The sequence below is a fragment of the Sorghum bicolor genome, chromosome 4 (genome assembly GCF_000003195.3).
Source record: "Sorghum bicolor cultivar BTx623 chromosome 4, Sorghum_bicolor_NCBIv3, whole genome shotgun sequence".
Taxonomy (NCBI): Eukaryota; Viridiplantae; Streptophyta; class Magnoliopsida; order Poales; family Poaceae; genus Sorghum; species Sorghum bicolor.
The window spans coordinates 56,582,998-56,604,651 of NC_012873.2; the positions used below are offsets into that span (position 1 = coordinate 56,582,998).

The 21,654-nt window shown below is 39.5% G+C and overlaps 2 protein-coding genes and 1 long non-coding RNA gene across 4 annotated transcripts; 2 read left to right on the forward strand and 1 right to left on the reverse strand.

The window, feature by feature from the left end:
* Positions 2,986 to 6,648, forward strand: LOC110434353. Its single transcript, XR_002451779.1, has 4 exons — positions 2,986 to 3,128; positions 3,386 to 3,643; positions 6,144 to 6,204; positions 6,406 to 6,648. It is a non-coding gene; the product is annotated as an uncharacterized LOC110434353 (long non-coding RNA).
* Positions 8,705 to 9,067, reverse strand: LOC8072475 (putative cysteine proteinase inhibitor 7). Its single transcript, XM_002454134.2, has one exon. It carries the CDS (start codon positions 9,065 to 9,067, stop codon positions 8,705 to 8,707), a length of 363 nt encoding a protein of 120 aa, XP_002454179.2.
* On the forward strand, positions 10,949 to 15,373 carry LOC8064216 (serine/threonine-protein kinase Aurora-2). Of its 2 annotated transcripts, none has more exons than XM_021458632.1 (9): positions 10,949 to 11,096; positions 11,749 to 11,868; positions 12,825 to 12,971; positions 13,066 to 13,161; positions 13,251 to 13,346; positions 13,435 to 13,531; positions 13,653 to 13,770; positions 14,662 to 14,734; positions 14,831 to 15,373. In XM_021458632.1, the coding sequence occupies exons 1-9, from the start codon at positions 11,058 to 11,060 to the stop codon at positions 14,930 to 14,932; spliced, it is 888 nt and encodes a 295-aa protein (XP_021314307.1). In that variant the 5' UTR covers positions 10,949 to 11,057; the 3' UTR covers positions 14,933 to 15,373. The 2 variants fall into 2 exon arrangements, with proteins under 2 accessions (XP_021314307.1, XP_002452458.1); XM_002452413.2 differs by having other exon boundaries at positions 10,953 to 11,096; positions 11,758 to 11,868.

The window sequence follows — 21,654 nt, forward strand, 5'->3', positions numbered from 1 at the left end:
GGCACTGGGTGGTGATTGCAATTGTAGATTTCTTATTACTCTTGGTGATTGCCGTCACCTAGACGGTTGTGGATTTGTTGATTGGCGAGGGGATTTGGTGATTGTGTCCACCCCCAATCAAGGTGATATTTGTGAGGGGTTCTTGGGCTTATTTCCCAGCGGAGTGCCAAAAGCCACTCTAGTGGATTGCTCGTGTCATTGAGTTATCTCACTTGTGGATCGGTTCTTGCGGTGTCCTAGTGAGGACGAGGTTCGTGCTACACCTCTTAGCCGCCGAACCACCAAGTGTTGGTCGACACAACGGGGACGTAGCATGCCGGCAAACACGTGAACCTCGGGAGAAAAATTGGTGTCTCAATTGTGTTTGAATGACATTCTCCCGGTGATTGATTGTTCATATATTGGTGATTGGTTCATCCCCCACACGACCGTATAAATATCTCATCCTCTTCATTTACTTACCGCGAAATAGTGTAATTAGTTTAGTTGCTTACTTTGTCTTGTGTAGCATAGTTCTCTATTGTAGCTTGTAGTGTCATAGCTCTTGTGTGCCCAGTGTTTATATCAACTAGAATTGTTGGATAGGTGGCTTGCAAACACCCCATTAGAGCTAGAACAAAAAGCTTCGCTTTGTTATTTACTAACCTCTTGCTCTAGTGAGTTTGTAGAATTTTTAAATAGGCTATTCACCCCCCCCTCTAGCCATATTAGGACCTTTCAGTATGTCATGTCAAACTAAAGCGCCCTGTCCTCCATCCAGTTATGTTCTGTGGTAATTAGGTGACTTCCTCTGATCATGGCCGTGAAGTCCTATGGTAGTTAGGTGGCTACCTCCGATCACCGTCGTGAAGGTGGCTACCACTTGTTGTTATTTTTCCGTTCTCTATCTATTGTTCACCCCATGTACCTCTGAGCTTGTCTTCTCTTATGTCCTCCTGTTATGCAATGCAATGTTCGTAGCCTTGGCCAGTCAGACAAGTGGGATGGTGATGTTGTGCACGATACCATTTCAATCTCTCATCCTCACATCGTTTGCTTACATACAACAATCAAATCTCAATTCTAGCACTGCCTCAGATCACCGCCCGCAGCTCGCCGCAGCCACACCATTGTAGTATGGTCTCGTCGTAGCCACACCATTGAATGGTCGTACTACTACTGCCAACTTTGGCATTGCCATGTCGTGCTTCCAGTCTAGGACATATGAGGTGGGTAGAGGTGTGGAGAACAAGCAGGATGAGAGTTAGACCAGGGAGAAGGCACATAGAGGAATGAGTTTTTGTGGTCGTAGCACCCGCATGGGATCAACATCAACAAGAGACATGTTCTGTTGGATTTATTTTGGGCTAAGCCCATTTAGATTTAATAAATCAATAAACTCTATGATATGTAATTATGGATAATATGAGTTGTATTGAATTGGAATTTCAAGAGTCCTTGACGTCGTCACCGCTGGCCGGGACAGGCAGGGCGTGGGCGAGGCGAGGTGAGGCGAGCCAGGCAGGCAGGCATGCAGTGTGGGGGTGTGATGTGTTAATTTTTAGCACTCACTAATTATAGGAGTTTTAACTCCAAGTTAAACTCATGAGATGTTTGTCTCTTCAGCTGCCATCCCTTCCTTTCCTCTCTCTCTCTCCTGACGCAAGGCTATAAAGAGGACAGGAACCTTTGGTCTTGGACACACAACACACAACTCAGAACACTATCTAGCAGCAAAGAAGGAATCCCCATCTCGTAACTTCGCGCGCATGGAGGAGCGAGAGGGCAGGTGCCTCAGAAACCCTTGCCGTTCGAGATCTTACACGGGGGATCATCAATTAGGTTTTTGGGTAGCGTCTACGGGATTGCCCAATCCACCTTCATTGTTTGTCTTCCTCAAGCTGATACAGGCAGATTTCTACTTCTCGGTGGAAAGGTCATCTTCATCCTTTACATCATGGAAGTTGGTCATGGATCAGGATCCTCAGAGCGCAAGGAAAGGTATGATCTGTTCATCTGCCTGTTTCGTCTTCCTATCCGTACATGTTGCAATAGTGTATTCATGTTGTTGTGCATACTATCCTGGATATGTTTCATATGTTCTGTCATGTCTTTTATGTTTCTATCTTATATGTTTCTACTGTAAATCTATGTCATGTCTGCTTGTTTTGTTGGTTAAGTCAAAATGTTTCATATGTTGTTGTCTATATGTTTTAGTAGTGGTTCGGTCACGTCTTTTGATATACTATTTCACATATGTTTTAGTAGTTCTATTTTGTCATTTAACATGTAGTCTCTTGTTTATTGTTGTTTTGAAATACATGTCTTGACTTGTTATTATGTTTCATATATTATACTTTTATATTTTTAATAATCACATGTTCTATATGTTCATAGATCACATGTTCCATATTGCTATGAACATGTTTAATATTATGATTTCTATGATTAATTATATTACATATGTCATCATCCTAATGTTGCTTTATGGAATTAAAATGATATGAAAATTGCCTAATTATCTAACATGTTCTATAGCGCAGCATCGATTTCTCGTAGCATGGGCCAAAGCCATCAAAGACAGCCCATTAATTGGCTTAATTGGCGTTGTACGTGCCCTTGACGTCGGGAAATGCAAGGCCTTCCTGCCTGGTCCAACACCTGGGTGGGGTGACTGCTGACGCTACCGGTGGAATACCATCTATCCATCTCTTGTTTAGGATTAGTACAGTTATGCAGATATACTTGTAGAGACTAGAGAAAAGCATGAGGCCCAAAATATTTTATTGAAGAAGATGTCAGCATCCTCATCACTAGGATTCTTCTCACCAGTGCGACAAGTTTCCTTCGTTTTCACTTTTCAGATCAACACGATACACCTATCGTTTCAGCAAATTATGGCCCAGGCAAGTTTTTATTTGTAAAGCCTGCTACTGATTCTCGCTCTTTCAAGAATTCTATGATGAAGGTGCATTTGGCACAAATTATTTGAATTATGCAGTTGACAGCCTATCAGTTTGCACTTTGCTGGGCTAAATTCATCCTTACATTGAAGAAATTAGAGTGCCTCTGCAATGCAGATGAATCATTTGGTATCCCACATGCACAGAACATTTTGAGGCCTGCAGCCAACTTGCAATTGCAACAAGGTAAAGTTTATTTTGCTCTTGAGGGCATGTGCCTTCACTCTCCCACCCATTGGATTTGCTTTGAGAAATGTGCAAACATACATCTCAATGCGAAATTGATTTTAGATGTGTCTTTGCACATTTCTTAAAGCGAATCTAATGGGTGGGAGTATGAGGGCATATGCCCTTAAGGGCAAAAAACCGCCTTCATTGCAACAAGTGTTGTGTTATACTTACTAGCAAACATGACTGTGCATTGTGAGTCTATTACGCCTCAGAGTTCTCCGGAAATGGGCTTTGGTGCTCTGCGGACGTCGGTGTCTTGAGATCGCTATCAGAGTATGATTATGATGATGCCTACCCCTTCTAGCTGTTGGAAAGAAAAAGGCATGGAGAGCCCTCTGTCTGAATAGCATCGCTCTGTGGACGTCGGTGTCTTGAGATCACTGTTAGAGTATGATGATGCCTACCCGTTGTAGTTGTTGGAAAGAAAAAGGCATGGAGAGCCCTCTATCAGGACAGCATTGATCAAACAGGTGAAATACCATCACTGAAAAAATCACCCGTTGCTCAAAACTAGGGCTGAGTTTCCAAAAAAAATACAAAAAAATTCAGATTCCCCGTTACATCGAATCTTGTGTTGCATGCATGGAGCATTAAATATAGATAAAAATAATAACTAATTGCATACTTTGTCTGTAATTTGTGAGATGAATCAATTAGTCTATGATTGGACAATATTTGTTAAATACAAACGAAGTGCTAGAGTGTCTATTTTGCAAAAAAATTTGGAACTAAACAAGACCTAGAGTGGCATTTGACGATTTGGAGCCGCACCCCGCACCCTTCTTCCTCCTAAGCGTCTAGTAGGGGCAGTGCCGCCTGGCCGAGCGTCCACGTTGTTGTGCTCAGTGTCCACGCGCTCGCCACCATGCACGAGCTGCCTGTGCCCTCCCCTTGCGATTTCGTCGACGTGGTGGAGCTAGATCCAATAATGGATTAATTAGACTCAAAAGATTCGTCTCGCAAATTACTTTTTAGCTTTGTTTTAGTTTCGTATATAGTCTACATTTAGTACTTCATGCATGTGTCTAAACATTCGATGTGACGGACGGTAAACTTTTACCACCCGTAACAAACAGGCCCTTAGGTCAAGTCCCATAGCAGAATATATATCTGCAGAAATGCTATATGACACATATGTGTTTTGTTGTTTGGTGGCACACGAATTTTCTAGTCGTTGAATGAAAAATCCACGACGGTCGTTGTGTCTGTGCTCTGTTCGCGCCACACATGCACTGTTGCACATCATGGTTGTAGTATTCCCCATTTTGTCCTAGGGCCAATCATTCAACCCTGACGGTAGAGGCGGATCTATATAGTGAACTGTGGGTACTTTTGCACTCATAAAAATTAAAAAAACAATGGTAAAAGCCTATACACCCATAAGGTAAGTGCAACTTTCTTAAATTAGCTTTAGCTCTGCCACTGCCCGACGATCCATCACTAGGACTAAGAGATGAGAATTTCTGAGACCACATCACTAGTCTCGAGGGGATGTATGGTTGCTAGCCATATTGTACCACAACTGACTTTAGACAAGTGTGGCAAGCCAAAAAAAAGTATGGCTAGCAAATTGGTTGCCACACTTTGCCATGTCTAAAGGTATGTTGCCATACTTTTTAACTCTATGACATATGGAGCGCAAAAGAATTATGTCTAAATTTAGTTGTCAACCAAACACTTGCCAATTTAATCAAACTTGTCTAAGATAAAATATGGCAACTTATGACTAGCAACCAAACAGCCTCTCAATCTGGCCGTCCGCTGCTACTACCTGCTAGTATATAATCCAATTCCCAACTCCTAAGTGTCTAAGTAGTCCAGAGAAATCAACGTACTGATTGTATCAACGCTTTACAAATGCTTGAATGATTAATATCTCTATATATTTTTTATATATACTAGGTTAATGCCCGTACATTGTTACGGGTTTTAAAATTCACATACTTTATGTTTCTTTATTGTTATTTTATTTTTTCTGTCTATATTGTTTTCTTTTTTATTTGTTTTCAGTTTTCATTTTTTGATTTTATTTTATTTCCTGTCCTTTCCTTATTCTTTTATTGTTTTCATTTTACCTTTTATTTTCTTTTTCTTTTGGTTTTATTTTTATTGTTCTTCCTAGCTTCTATTTGTTTTTCTTTTTTCTTTTTAGGTTTTCTATGTTTCTTTATTCTTATTTTATATTTTAATTCCTTTGAATCTTCTTTTTATCCTCATTTAAATTATTCATTTATTTTATTTGCTCTATGCTCTTTTTATCATTTGTTAATCATGTTTGTTTTTATATTTTTATTCATAGTAATTTTATTTTTTTATTTTTTATTTTCTATATATATGCGATGTTTATGTAGTATATTTAGTATTCTATATTGTGTTATGTCATATTTATGTAGTATATATGTGATGTTCTATGATGTTTCTTATAGTGTTCACTTAGTATACATGTAATCTATAATAGATGTGATGTTCTATAATATATTTAATGATGTTTTATAATGTATTTAGTGATGTTAATATTCTATAAATATATTTACGATATTTGAAAAGTAACCCTTTGACATTATTTGAAAATTTTCTCCATTTTATGTTTTTATTTTTTTATACTTTTTACTCTAGATTTTATTATTATTTTTATCTATGTCATGTATTTATTTATTTTTATGTATATTGTAATATTAGTTTTATAAACCTAAAACCAAAATACTATTCTTCTAAATCGATAACATTTTTTACGAAGACAGAATATTATCTGTTGAACCTAGAATATTGTCTCTACTTAATAAAAGAAAACATTTTATCTTTATAAGATAAATATTCATTAATAAAATTTTATCTAAATATATCCATGTGTGATTTTGTTTTGAAGGATTTGTTATAAGAAATTTAATGGTGCAATCGGAATTTAATTTATATCTTTGGTATATGAGTTATGTCTTTTTTTAATTCGCTAAAACAATTTTGCATGCATAGGTGAGTGGGGCCTAGGTTGATGGGATAGCGTGTCATCGCGCAGTAAAAAAGACCACCAAAGGTATGAGAGTTGTGGACGAGTCCTCTCCATATTTTTTAATTGTAGAGATAAATATTTATTAATAAAATTTTATCTAATATATTCATGTGTGATCTTGTTTTGAAGGTTTTGTTATAAGAAATTTAATGATGCAATCGGAATTTAATTATATCTTCAGTTTAAGAGTTATGATTTTTTTAATTCGCTAAAACAATTTTGCAGGCATCGGTGAGTGGGGCCTCGGTTGATGGGATAGCCTATCATGGCACACGAAAAGGGAAGTTGTGGCTTCACTATGAGTGTGGTAGACGTGTCCTCTTCATAATTTTTAGTTGTAGAGATAAATGATGATCCATAGCATTATTTGTGTGTCCATTGCAAACGGCTTTGCTATAATCAGTTGAGTATACATTGTTTAGAGATAAACGTTATTGCAGTTTATAGATAATCGGGATATTTTGGTTGATTGATCTAGCATAATTATAGCTTTTCACTTGTTATTATGATTTTTTTTCAAAAAAATGTCAACAATATGTCAAAAAACATACATTGTAGAAGAGTTGATAGAATCACAGAGATAATTTATTGGTAATTTTTAGAGTAATAACATGTGCACTTCAAAAAAATCTATTTATTGTTGTCATGATCTTTTTTTTTTGTTTGTTTGTTGTGAGCCCATCTGCTCATCCCCCTTTCTTCGTTCGCCTCGCCAAGGCCTTCGTCAGCCGCCGAAGACCAAGGTACGACGCGGGGCCCACTTTGTGTGGGTTGGGCCATGGTAGAGGACGTTGGACGTGTTTCACACAGTTCCGATCGAGCACTTGACAGAATGCCCTTTTCAATTAACGTCCTCATTTTTCGGTGGTATTTTACATAATGGAGTTCTTTCAACGATATTATTCGATTCTTGCGGTCTTCTAATGTTATATAGAAATATTTCCCCCAAAACACATAAAACTGAAAATGACCCTGGAACATGCAGCACCATTTAGAAGAATACATTTTTTTAGAAAGAAATCAATCCAGTGAAATTTTAAAATATAAGTATTATCTAGCCAAGTATGTAAAACTTCCATGAGATTTAAATTCCATGGGTCGTTTGGATCCTCTTATTTGTGAGGAATTGAAATCTATTTATCGGGTTAGGCTATTTGTCTTGGATTTGTTCCACAACTTTTTCAAATTCATATATAAATCTATCTCAAATTCATAGGGTGAGAGATAAAAATTGATTCTATAGATCACCATGCTATATTTCAACTCTCAAAGTTATAACACGGTCTTCAACTCACTTCTCTATAGTACAAATGCAACATATAAGTATTTTCATTGTATGGTAACAATATACAAATATATTTCATATACAACCATGTTAGCTTAACTAATCTATACCTAACTTATAATTACTATTATTAGAATAAATTCAATTGCAAGAATCCAAACGGACATGAAAATAGAGAGCATGTATTAATGGTCCATATCGTACGTAATCTTCTCTGAATTTTTTTGAGCTCATTTCGTTGGAACCAAATTCATAATTTAAATCCTTGATCAATGAAACTTGCCAAACCCATTCCTCTTCGTAAGGCTGAATTCTTATTCTTCCTCTCCATTTTTGGCCCAACAGCAGGCTCAACTGATGTGCATCTTTTTCTTCTCTGTTTGGGAAAAGTTCATTTTACCTCCCACGGGCCACAACCGAGTCCAGGTTTCCTCTTCGAACTTCAAAATCAGAGATCTTGCCTACTAACTCTAAAAACTTTTAAATTGCCGTTAATTAGATAATGTTTTCAAATCGTTTTCCTTAATTTTTTTATTATATATTTAAAAAATCGGGTAACAATTTTATAGCTAGCTAGCTAGCTATAAGTCTAAAATTGCATGCTTCTTTTTGGACAAGCTCAAAACCCTAGGATTGCAAACTTTACCGAACGGAGTGAGTATTTATGAAACATTATTTTGAGAAAATAATCTAAATCCAAATGTTATATAATAAAAAGAAATTGCACGTGTCTTCTTAGTTATATACTCCATGACACGACACGACAAACGCAACAAGACAAATGTGTATATATGACCATAATAACAAAGATAATTCATATTTGCACGTTGTCCTAAGATAAGTATTGTTTTTGCTTCTCAATCAATTAGATATTTTAACTTTGACCAAATATAAGAAAATAATAATAATTGTAGTACATACTTAGTGTATTATTAGATAGATCATTGAAGTTATTTTTATAATAAAATTTTAGAAACACAACTATTAATAATATTAATCTAGTTAAATTTTAAAAAGTACCATAGCTTATGTTAAGACGGATGGAGTATATAGGAGAGGTACACGCATGCTTCTTGAGACAAGACAGGTCAAAGAAAGATTCAAAGTTGACTCCATACATGAACAAGAAAATCAAAAGACCGTAACAAAACTTTGTTAATTCTCACCACCAGGTACATATAAATTTTGCATTGATCGATCATGCCAATTATACATATATATCATCTCGCTCGCTCTGGCTCACTTTGCCGGCTTAAATGACAGGAGACTTATTCCGTCCATCCAGTCCCTCTCGTGCACCCTCGCCTCGTAGTTGGCATGCTTGCCGTCGCTGGTGGATGATGCGTCGATGACGAGGCGGAAGTCTATGCCTATACTCATCATCATCTCGCCGCCGACGACCTTGTCGAACTTGAGCCCGTCCTTGGCCTGCTTCACGTGCTCCGCGACCGCCCACCTGCCGATGTACTGGACGTGCCCCTCGCTGAGGTCTACAGGGTACCACACACCGAAGGTTTGAGCCATGGCGGGTGTTGCCATCGCAACAATGTGAATGGCAACGATGGCGATGCCCAAAACTCCGAGGAGGACGGCGGCCCTCATGGCAGGCTTGGTGGTCGCAAGTCCGTGAAGAAGCAATTGGTTTTGGTTTGCCGTGGAGTAGTGACCTATTAGGAAGATGACTAGGTGCCACTTAAATAGTAGCTTTTGGCCAGGACGCATTGCCGTCCAGATACAATTTGGAACAGCTTGATTATTGGGTTATTAGGTAACAGAATCAGCTCTTAATTACCATATAGAGTATAATCATCTAATCTAGTAGAAATTGACTGGCGTCATCTTTGGGATCCGTTCCAATTCCTTTTTTTTATTTATCTGTGTGTATTTGACGGTACGCAAAATCAATCTCCAGCAATAACTTTTCTTTCCAAAATATTCTTTTGGTGATTAATTACAAAATCATAATCTCCTGCAAATTAAATGCTTCTAAATTCATTCAAACCCAATGACGTCAATTTTGTACTGCAATAAGAGCGAGTTTGGACATTCAAACATTGCCTTAATTATTATGTTAGAGAGCGGCTTGCAACGTTGATCACATGTATTTAGGACTTAATTAATTCTTTCAATGATGTGTAAGCTGGACGAAAAACTCGAAGCTCGTTAGCTCGCTCGACTCATGGTTGGCTCGACTCAGCTCATCTTGGCTCATTATCATAATGAGCTGAGCCGAGCCAAGATTTTAGCTCGTTAGCTATTACGAGCCAACTCGAGTTAGCTCGCGAGCCAAACGAGCTATACTTTCAGAGAAAAAGTCATTATAATTTATATTAGTCTTGTATTACTTCATGTCTTACACTTTACAAATGATTGATATGTTAGCTCATATGAGTATTTTGTTCGACTTTAAACTATTGAATCTATTATTTTTAAATTATTAAGTTTTAGATAATATAAATATTTGTGTACTTGACTCATGAGCTTAATAAGCTGGCTCGAGTTAAACAAACCAGCTCGCCTCGATATCTAGCCTTAATGATGCGACATGTTTGTCGATAGTGATGTGAATGTAGCCGGACTTCCTGGATCATGGATCATAAGGCCAGTCTCAATGGGCATTTCCGTAGACTGTCATGCACATTTAATACATTGACACATCAGCACAGAAGGCATTTTTGCATGAAATGGGGAGGAAAGAGGGGGAAATCGTTTCACCATGGTGAAACGACTCCGCGTCGTTTCCCAGGCCTCGGTAACTCCGTGAAACGGCCATTGAGCCCGATTTTTGTTTCATCCTCGATCCCGTGCGCAGAGGCAACGACGAGCTCGCCATTCCCGCGCGCGCTCCTCCCGCGTTTCAGGGCCTTCTTCCCGCGCGGCGCCAGATCGAGCAGCCATGGATCGAGCAGCTATTCTCGCGCGGCGCCAGATCGAGCAGCCATGGATCCGCCACCGGTGTCCGATTCACGACGGCGCGGAGGCGGCAGAGGAGGCAAGCCGCGCTCGGGGAAGCAGCTTGGCCTCAAGAGACCGGCGGCGCCTGCTCCATCCTCGCGTCCAAGTTCACCTTCACCTCCGCTTTCGACCCCGCTGCCGGCGACTTTGAATCCAATTATTTGTTTTATTTTGTTTTGAAAACTGTGCAAATGAAATGCTCCATTGAGAAGGTTAGTTTCAATCATTGTTTCATCTTGCTACACATGACGTGGCGTATTGGAAACAGTGAAGTGAAACTCCTCATTGAGAATGACCTAATGGTCCTCGCGCATGCCTAGCTTAAGAGAAAATTAGAGATATAAAACACTAATGACGCGCTTTGTAAAAAATACATATATTTAGATTAAAAAATACATAAAATATATCAAATGTCATAAAAGGCTAATATTTGAGTTATTTTTGTGAAAACGATGTTTGTATATTTGTATAACGCATTGTTTGGTGTCTGATATGTGTAGTTTTCTTTACACAAACATAGGACTCGACCGTTGCGTTCTCTGCCCAGATTACAAAACTTCTCCTCGGCTCGCCGCTCCCGTCCCCCATCCCTACCCACGCTTCCTACCCCTCCGCGCCGCTCCTCCAGGCTCCAGACATGGCGATCGCCACCGAGTCGCGCGGCAGCGAGGGCAGGGTATACTACTGCTCCCTCTCCCCACCCCCCCCCCCTCCCCACCCCCCCCCCCACCCCCCGGGTCGGATCCGCCCGCGGATGATTTTTGTGTGTAGCGGTTGGTTCGTTCGAATCTGGGGGACTTCCCCCCGTCTCTTTCACCCCAGGACCCAACAGACGTTTCTTATTTTCCTGCGTGTGACATTAATATACCGTTGCTTTATTAGCTGTGCGCAGTCCATTTTCTCAATATCCTTTTGCAGAGTGATGATTAGGGTTTGACCTTTATTTATTGAAAAGCATTGGCATCCCTTTTGGTTGGCTGGTTACACCTTGCGCCGGTGAAGTATAATATGGGGTTTACCAGATCCTTCGCTTGGGATTCTAACTCTTCATTCTGTTCCTGTCTGGTTATCCATGAACTTCACTCCATTTGAGTGATTTTTCCTGTGTTCTAAACGAGGGTTCATGACTGATTAAGCTTCTAATGATGGTTTCCAGCTTCAGGGTACTGTGTTAGTGCTTGCGAGCTTGGTTAGTAAACGAGGATTCATGGCTGATTTTGCCTCTAACTATCATAATGGTTTGCGCCTTCAGGGCACTGTGGTAGTGCTTGCAAGCTTGGTAGCTGGCTGCAGTGTAATGGAAATGTAATGATGCATTTTGTTTTCAGTTTTTGCAGGCTTCAGCCCACGCAAACGAGGATAAGCGGTGGGTGCTGTCTGATTTTGAGATTGGGAAACCTCTTGGGAGGGGCAAGTTTGGTCATGTTTATCTGGCCAGAGAAAAGAGGGTAAATAACATGTTTAAGCTTATTTGCACTGACTATTGTGAGTCTCTAACTTTACTGAATGATGTACTGAACCGTGATTGCTTGGAGTTGACTACTTCAGCATTGTACAATGTCAGCAAATATACTACTGTAACTAATATTAATTGTCAGGGAATATTGCACTGGTTATTTTTAGTCTCTAGCTTAGCTGAATAGGTACTGTACCAAGATTGCTGTGATTTGACTAATTCAGTATTGTACCCTATTTCGTATCTACTAACTGATTTTTTTTTGTATTATTATACAGTCAGCAACAATACTACTGTAACTAATGCTATAGTCAGCAAATATACTACTGTAACTAACAATTGTTGAATGACAACGCTGGAAATGTCTTACAGAGTGTTTTTTCCGTTTATGCTTTAGTTATTCATCCCAGTGAGCAGCGCAAGTTTGGCATTGTTTATCTGGCCTGAGAAAAGAGGATAAATAACATGTTTAAGCTTTCTTTTGGTTAGTTGGACTGCTTAGTCTATAACTTCATTGAATGATTTACTGTACTGTGATTGCTGGGAATAGACTACTTCAGTATTCTACATTGTCTGTACTTACTAAATTAACTTTTTATATTATGGTATACTCAGCAAATATACTATTGTAACTGATGTTAGTTGTCAGGAAATATTGCACTGATTATTTTTAGTCTCTAGCTTAGCTGAATAGTTACTGCACCAAGATTGCTGGGATTTGACTAATTCAGTATTGTACCCTGTTTCGTATCTACTAACTGAACTTTTCTATATTATTGTACAGTCAGCAACTATACTACTGTAACTAATGCTATAGTCAGCAAATATACTATTAAACATGTTAAATGACATTGCTGAAAACATCTTACAGAGTGTTTTCTGTTTATGCTTTAGTTAATCATCCTAGCAAGCAGCTAGGGCTTACAGTACGTCTTTTTGTGGAAACAGAGCAGTCAAGTTGTGGCTCTGAAAGTGCTTTTCAAGAGCCAACTCAAGCAATCACAGGTCGAGCATCAGCTGCGACGTGAAGTGGAGATTCAGAGTCATCTTCGCCATCCTAATATTCTTCGCCTGTATGGGTACTTCTATGATCAGGTAAAAACATATCCACATTTCTAATATAGAGTTACCATAGCTTCATTTATATGGCAACAGACATCATCATTTCTCTGTCATGTGGAATTCTCAGAGCCGGGTTTACCTAATCCTGGAATATGCTGCCAAGGGTGAACTGTACAAGGAACTGACAATGTGCAAACATTTTTCTGAAAGACGTTCAGCAACTGTGAGTTGATGCTCTATACATGTACTTGGTGAATTTATCTGCAGCTCATTTTTCACCAAAATAGTAATGAAGTTTCCTTTTATTTTTAGTATATTGCATCATTAGCTAGAGCTCTGATCTACCTTCATGGAAAGCATGTCATCCACCGGGACATTAAACCAGAAAATCTTTTGGTTGGAGCCCAGGTATACTTGCATTGTGTTTTTTGGTATCCCTGATCTGGAAGACTGGAACTCTATGCTTACTACATTGTTGTATGTTTCCTTGGAACAGGGTGAGATCAAAATCGCCGACTTTGGCTGGTCCGTGCACACCTTCAACAGAAGACGGACTATGTGCGGAACTCTGGATTACCTGCCACCTGAAATGGGTACTTTGCTAACCATTTTCCTCCAGTTATCAACTAGTTCTTGAAAATTCCCACAGCTGTTCCAGTTCTCTATTGGCCTATCTGCTTTCCTTGGCTCTAAATCCTGTTGTGATTTGTCCAGTGGAGAAGACAGAACATGATTACCATGTAGACATATGGAGCTTGGGTATTCTGTGCTATGAATTCCTTTACGGGGTCCCACCTTTCGAAGCTAAGGAGCACTCAGAAACATACAGAAGGTAACTCCACAACTCTGGGATCTTAGTATGCGGCAATTTTGTCCCTAATTTGCCCATGTGAGTTCTAGATTATTTCTTGTGATTTTGAGCTATGCTCTGTTAATTGTGAGGAGACTTTAGAACTTGCATATAGTGCTACTGTAGCAAAGAGAATGCACTATATTGACCACCATAGCTCCACATGTTTTTATATCCATGTTTTTTTTCTACCTATCATTAGTATATACGTAATAGCATAGTGAATATCTATCCTTGTGGTTGTGAAACTCGAGTCTTTGACTTGCTTGTTTGTGGCTTTGAAAACAACTGCTGTTTCTAAAAGCAACTATGGGATCTTAGTATGCAGCGATTTTGTCCCTAACCTGCCCATGTGAGTTCTCGATTATTTCTTGCAACTTTTGAGCTATGCTCTGATAATTGGTGAGGAAACTTTTGAACTTGCATATAGTGCTACTGTAGCAAAGAGGGAAGCATATTGATCACCATAGCTCCACATGTTTTAGATCCATGAATATTTTTCTATCTATCATTAGTATGTATAGCATAGTGCCATAGTGAATATCTATCCTTGTGATCATGAAACTCGAGAGCAACTATTGTTTCTGAATCTGTCGTTTGTCTCTAACTTGCTCATATGAGTTCTAGATTATTTCTTGCGACTTTTGAGCTGTGCTCTGATAATTGGTGAGGAAACTTTTGAAATTGCATATAGTGCTAGTGTAGCAAAGAGGAAGCACTATATTGATCACCACAGCTTCACATATTTTCAATCCATGAATTCTTTCTATCTACCAATAGTCTATATGTATAGTCAATATCTATCCTCATGGTCATGAAGCTCAGAGAGCAACTGTTGTTTCTGAATCTGTCGTCGTTTTTACTTGGATACAGGATAGTGAAAGTGGACTTGAAGTTCCCACTGAAACCATTCGTTTCACCTGCAGCGAAGGATTTAATTTCTCAGGTAAGAAGTCTTCAGTTTTTCCCTTGTCTCGTAAAAAAAATGGTTATTCAGATTCAGATAGTCATATCCCAGAACCTCATCAATTGTTGTACACAGATGCTGGTCAAGAACTCGGCGCAGCGGCTGCCTCTCCACAAGGTTCTTGAGCACCCGTGGATCGTCCAGAACGCTGATCCTTCCGGTGTGTACAGAGGGTAGAACTGCCACCGGCTGAATACTGCCTCTCCTTCACTCTCCCCAATTCGAGGGGATTGCGCAGACACATGGAATGCCACAAGGAATCAGCTCATGCGCCCGGGCCTTGCTGGATGTGTGTACAGAGGGTAGAACCACCACCAGCTGAAGGCTGCCTCTCCTCCACTCTCCCCAATTCGAGGGGAGTGCACAGACACATGGAATGGCCACGAGGAATCAGCTCATGAACCGGACCTTGCTGGATGTGTGTTAGTGTTCTATTTGGTGGTGTGTCTGTATTGGGGTGTGCACACTGTTCCACATGGGTTTGCATGGGCAAGCGTTCATCTTCTTTAATCTAATGGCAGACAGTTGTACTGCATTGTTTGAATACAAAGTACACAAAAAGTAACTCTAAGATTAAGTGAGATTTAAAATCTGAAACAACACTGATTCGGATAAAAACGTTCAGACTGCTTGCTTGTTGGATACCACTACTGTCAGTGATCAATTGGGTCCAGAGCTGCTTCTTCAAAAAAAATTGGGTCCAGAGCTAACTCATCAAGGGGAGTAAATATAGGCAGTGATCAATTGGGTTCGATCTAGAGCTAATTCAAGGGGATTTTAAATATAGGCACTGTGGAGTAACATATGGCAATCAAATATGACGAGGACATTTTCTGTGCAAAGAACAGCTGGTTGCCCCAAACTAGCAATAATCTTTTTCTTGTCAATTGCTGAACCATTAACTTCTGCCAAAGTTAGTCCGAGTAAAAAGTGTGTAAAGAGTTGCCCCAAAATTTGTGTGTTATATCTTTATTATGCCACACCAAGCCCTTGTATAGTATTTCCTTACACTAATCGTTAGCCTGAGCACTGGTTACTGTTGGGGATGGAAGGTACAATTTTGGCCTTGTTCAGTTCGCAAAAACTTGCGAAAAAGGGCACTGTAGCACTTTCGTTTTTATTTGACAAACATTGTCCAATTATAGAGTAACTAGGCTCAAAAGATTCGTCTCGCGGTTTACAGATAAACTGTGCAAATAGTTTTTGTTTTCATGTATATTTAATGCTCCATGCATGTGCCGCAAGATTCGATGTGACGGGGAATCTTGAAAAATTTTGCGAACTAAACAAGGCCTTTGTTTCGTGGCTAAAAGCTATTAATGTGTCAGATGAGTGACATCTGTACTGCTCGATCGTGCACCCTGCACATGGTAGAAAGAACAAACCATTTATTTCTGGTGGGGCAATCATGTACCCTAAGAGTGTTGTTTACTTTATATTAGTCTGAAGACTGATAACAACATGAATTTTTGAATGGGAATGGAAGCTCGCAATTGCTTCATGGATCATTCAGTTTGTAAACAGAAATCAGGGCAATCATGTATCAAAAGAAAATTGGCTCGGTCCATTACAAGATGAACGAATTTGAAAATACTTCCCAACTTGAGTGATCTTTGGGCCGGTAGGGAGAGCAAAATAAGCTATTAGGGTTCTATTCTAGGAAGCCTTTTTTTTGTCGCTGTTTTTAATGCTAAGGACAAGAATCATTCAGCACACATAGAATGGTAGAAGTGGAGGCCATCAATTCGAAAATTCTTGATGCCTGTGCATGTTGATGCTTGGTCATGGGACACGTAAGGTCGAAAAGGACCTATTATTGGTGCTTCTCTGGCTAGTGTCCATGATGGCGATGATTAGGTGCACTTGCAACAGGCAGGCTCACTCACCACCTCCATGGCTCCTCCACCACTCCACTTCCAGCCGTTTGGAGGGAAAAGGTATTCAGAAATTCCATTGGAGGGGTCACTGCACTGGGCCTTCATCAACCATTAAATCCGACTTTTGTGGAATGCCATTCTTTGGTCGTATTGATTTTTATCTCCTTTATTGTGGTGCAGTTTCCACCAAAAATGGATGGTATATTCCCTCTGAGCTCTGAATCATTATTTGTTGCAGACTGAAAAACAGTATTTTTTTACATGGTATTTTTGTGACTTTGTTGCCTTTTATGGCCTGCGTCTGCGACAATATCACGAAGAACTAATTCAACTAGATTCATGGAAGTTTTTTTTTTTCATTCTGCACTGAAGAATTGAGAGATGCAGAGGTTGATAAACACGAAGTAGTGGCAAAACAGGAAGACCACACTCCTCAATCTCCCTGTTCCAAAAAGTGCATCTCAAAAGAGGAGATTGCCTCTTCAACTTTTTGTAAAAGGTACCTTTATTTTCTGCATCGTGGATCTGTAGATTTGGTCTCTTCGATAAACCTCAGTTTGTTGGTAAAGATTGGTTAGTTGGGTTTTGGCTTTTAGGTTGATTGTTAGAAACTTAATTGCTAAGCAATTGGGTAGCAAGAAAGGACATCTGGCTTCCAAATTTTGGCACCAAGCATGGCAAATGGTCAAAAGCTGCGCCAAATTATTACTTATAAAAAGGTTAATGAGATTAGTTTAGAGGTTGTCTTAGCTTTTACCAGCATGGATGCCTTGGGTGGGTCGCTGGATGTTGTACATTTACCTTCAGTACAAATTACTCTTGGACATCCCTAAGACAAGGATAGGAATGGAGAAGAATTGTCAGCAGCAGGAGGAATAGCTGCAGAATTGATGTTTGGTGAGACAAGAATAGCATCGATAGGGATTTCCAGACTTTGCCACGCAACCCATACAGTAAGCTTTCTTTGACTTTTCGTTATTCTTTTTTTTTCCATTAAAGCACACCACCAGCAGCCTCTTTAAAATGCCACCGTGCAAGTTCTTCCTGGTTCTCACAAGAGCCTTTGCTGCATCAACACCTGCCGGCTGCAGGCAAGTAAAAGCATCCCTCTTAGCTTCTCCCTTCTACTGCAGTCCTCTGCCCCCGGCCTGCAGATCATGGAGGAAGCATGGTGGCAGGAATGTCTGCATGGTTCTTGAGAGTTGCATAAGCAGCAAAGCAGTTCATGGATGGTTGGATGACAATGGCCAGTTGAGCACTTGAGCTGCTGGTCCTCATCAATCATCAGTTTGTATTTGTCCATGCCTCTTGTGGCCGTCTTCCCTGGCTGGCTTCCAGTTCCGGAAGGCCCGGTGAGGCGTGGACAGAGACCGGCAAGTCAGAGATCGGCAATGGTGAGCTCCTGCAGGAGCCTACTCCTTATTTACCAGTTTAAGGTTTCCCTCTACCTGTTGTTGCTCGTCTTCCTTCGCTCCTTCTTATCTGTCCCCTCTGTACCGGTGAGAGCAGAAGATTTCAGTAGAAGTCTTGCTTTCTGGAGACAGTTTCAGTGTTGGTTTTGGAATATGCTACTGTGATTTGCTCGTGTTTACCCTCGCTAAAGATAGCTTGTGTGACCTTTATTTGTGTTGTCGAATCTGCAATCATTTTGATGATCTACTTGTAAAGGACGTGATGACTATTGTCATATTGTTGGACAATTTTTAAGTGAAAACTCCACGAAGCTGAAAACATAGTAATGGACGGACATTCTACTTCTGCATGTTGGCGTCGCGGATATATGTCCTGGATCCTCATCAGTTTCTCAGAAATTTACGCACACATGTCCAGGTGTCCTGAATCCTAATAACACCTGATCAGGACGCCAGAAATTTATGGTTTCTGAAGCCTGAAATGCTGCTGGGGTATGTATGCTGACACTGGATACACCGAGTCCACCTGCGCGAAATGATTTTGATTTTCCCTTGCAAGTTGCACCGCGTGTAACTTCAGGCAACTGATACGAGAGGCATCTATCGATAATTTAGGGGAAAAGATGTCGCAAGTTTTCCTGGCGTATATGTTCTTTTTCTCGAATGCATCGTCAAGAAAGAAAAATTTCTTGGAACATTCATGTATTCAGAAAAAAAAGAAGTCTAGCCATGCCTCTTTCACTCATGGTGAATTATTCTCTCCCCGGTGAGACGTGACACCACGTCATTCCGAAGCTGCAGAACCGACCAGCTGCTGGACGACTGAAAAATTCACACACAGATAAATAACCTGAAACGACAGCTCTGGGTGAGTGCTATCACAGATATACTATAGCAAAGCCCTGTCGGCCAAGCAGCTATGAGCTCCAAAAGGCTGCATACCAATATGCCATGTGATATTAACAGTAAAACTTGTGTGCCTCCTAAGTAAGTCTGAGGGCCCTTTGAAACACATAAATTGTGCATGATTTATACAAGATTTTTTCTACATTCTGGAGGGGGCATAAATAAGTTAGGGAATAAAGGCATTTCCAGATTATCCATGAACTTTGTTTCCAAATTCAATCTAAAATAAGTTAACAAGTAAATTTGTGGCTGCATTTCAAGTTTATCATGAACTTCTGTTTGGGAGAAGTAGAAGGCAGGAATATAGATGAGAGAGAGGACAGCTCTCCATGCGTGAGACTAAAAAACTGTCATGTCGGTCTTCCAGAATAAAATTAAGGCCTTGTTCGTAGAACGGCCGGAACGTGGCCCGTTCCAAGTGGATCGGCTGGACTCAGAATTAATCTTCGTCCAATTGAGAATAGATGTTAGGTTAATTTAGAGTTGAATTATAGCTGGCTCATTCCTAGCGGTTTTTTTGTCTCATTCCACAGGATCAATTCCCGGGCTCCTACTCCCGGGGAGAAAACCAGACCCCTTTTTAATATACTAACCAAGTTTCACTGAACCACTAGGAACCACTCAATCCAGCCTAGGAAGAGAAACAGACCCGTTTTGAATATGGAAGAAACGAACAAGGCCTAAGTGTACATCATCTATATAGAATTAACCGCAAAAATAGCAGTGGATCGTTCAATAATCTACAACAAGGTGCCTAGAAAGCATATACGCTAAGCGCTCCTGGTAGTCTTTTAGACATCCCACATGATCTGTCTTCTAAGCGGATTTTACTTTTACTAACTGATTGGGTGGGGGGATGAGTATATATCATATCCAACCACTTTTTCTATGAGCACGGTTTATATACCAGTTTGTATGTTACTCACAAGTCACACTTCTAATGTATGTGCCTGAGTTTTACTACAATATCTTTACTAGGTTGATCTAGTATGTGCTACCACTCTAGAGCTCCACCTACCTAAAAAACATCTAGGGGCCGCCCCTGAGCCATTCTTAATTAATATAGGAAATCCCTTCATCGGATCCATCCCTTATTACTGCACTAGATGCTAGTAATTTATAAGCCATCTCTCACAACTCATATAAATATGGTTGTACTACTTTTCTAAGTAGTCACTCCACAAACCGATCTTCATAAGAGACTCTAGCATGCCCAACACTAACCACCTAAAACTAAAATACCATAAACATCACCATCACCTGCATAGCCACAATTGTAACATAGTCTGATTTAGTCCTCCCAAGCTTGGTGCCATATCAAACAAAATTCCCATCTAAACCACCCAGGTTAAAAAACAATTAATGCTAAAAGTCATGCAGATCAAAATCTGATTTTACACGCTAAGAAGTAAAGTTGTGCTCCGCGGATAATAATTGAGATAATAGAAGGACTTAATCGAACTATCAACGTGGTATGACTATTCTTCTAGTTCTCCTAGAATTTTAAAACCAAACATCTTACTTCGAAACTATCAAAATTATAGATTCATGGTTGGCGCCCAAGATTTATAGATTCCATTCGATTTCTATTTTGATCTTGATTTTATCCGGGCAAAACACGTCATGGTTGGCGCCCGAGATGTGGAATATGCGGACTCTATGGGACAAGGCCGATGCGGACTCAATTATGTGGGAAGGGTTTCGAACGTTTCTATCTCCTAGAAGAACTTCCGCTTTTTTTTTCAAAAGCTCATGGCCGAGCTTGAGACACTTTAAGATTATTAGGTTGGAAGAAAATTTAAAGTGGCTAAATTTTTACCTCTTTAGTATTGATAGGTTATAATCCAAATCTATCCCTACTACTAAATTGTGAAAATTTCAGTCAGCCCTAAAATTTTTCTGCCCTCCGTACCAGAATCGGCCTCGGCGTCCCTATGAATCTATCGTTGGCTTCCAACGCTGCCAGAGAGAAAAAAAAAGTTTTTCTAAGGTTCCTAATGTAAAATCTCTTTTATACATTATAGACATTGAGAATAAAGAAATTATAGGGGCTTAGATGCAAAGTGTTTATCCTATCAATTTATTTTTCTTTTATTATTTAAACCGATTAATAAATACATAGTAATTCATAGATAAATCCAAAAATTACAAAACAAATTTTGTTCAGCTCCACAAATGTAGATCTATACAGTAAACAAAAAATATCAAAAATTTTATTATATTTTCTTTGCTGGAGATGCTTGCCTATGCTTTTTAGTATAAAATTGATAGAATAGCAAAGCTGTTGTAGACCTCTTTTTTTTCAAAAAAAAGTTTTCTATTTTATAAAATGACTAAACCATAAAATTTGGCTACTAATTTTAGCCAAGCATTCAAAATCTATTTCAAATTATGAGTTACTATAAATTATTTAACTCTCCCAATGTCCCAATCACATCCGTACTTGCCATTAGTGTCTTTAGCACATTCAAAATATAGTATAAGTACAAAATCTCTCTTGTTAAGGTTACGTGCGTTATTTGAGTTACCCCATAAACTATCCTAGAATATGTCTTATTTCCAATGAACGAAGGAGTATATCTATACTTCTAATTCTAATACTAAAGAGGCAAAATTTCAATCAAAATTTTCGTCTGATCAAAATTTTCCAATTTACTTAATATACAATTACTGGTCTAATTAGGTTAGGGAAAAAAGGAAAGTT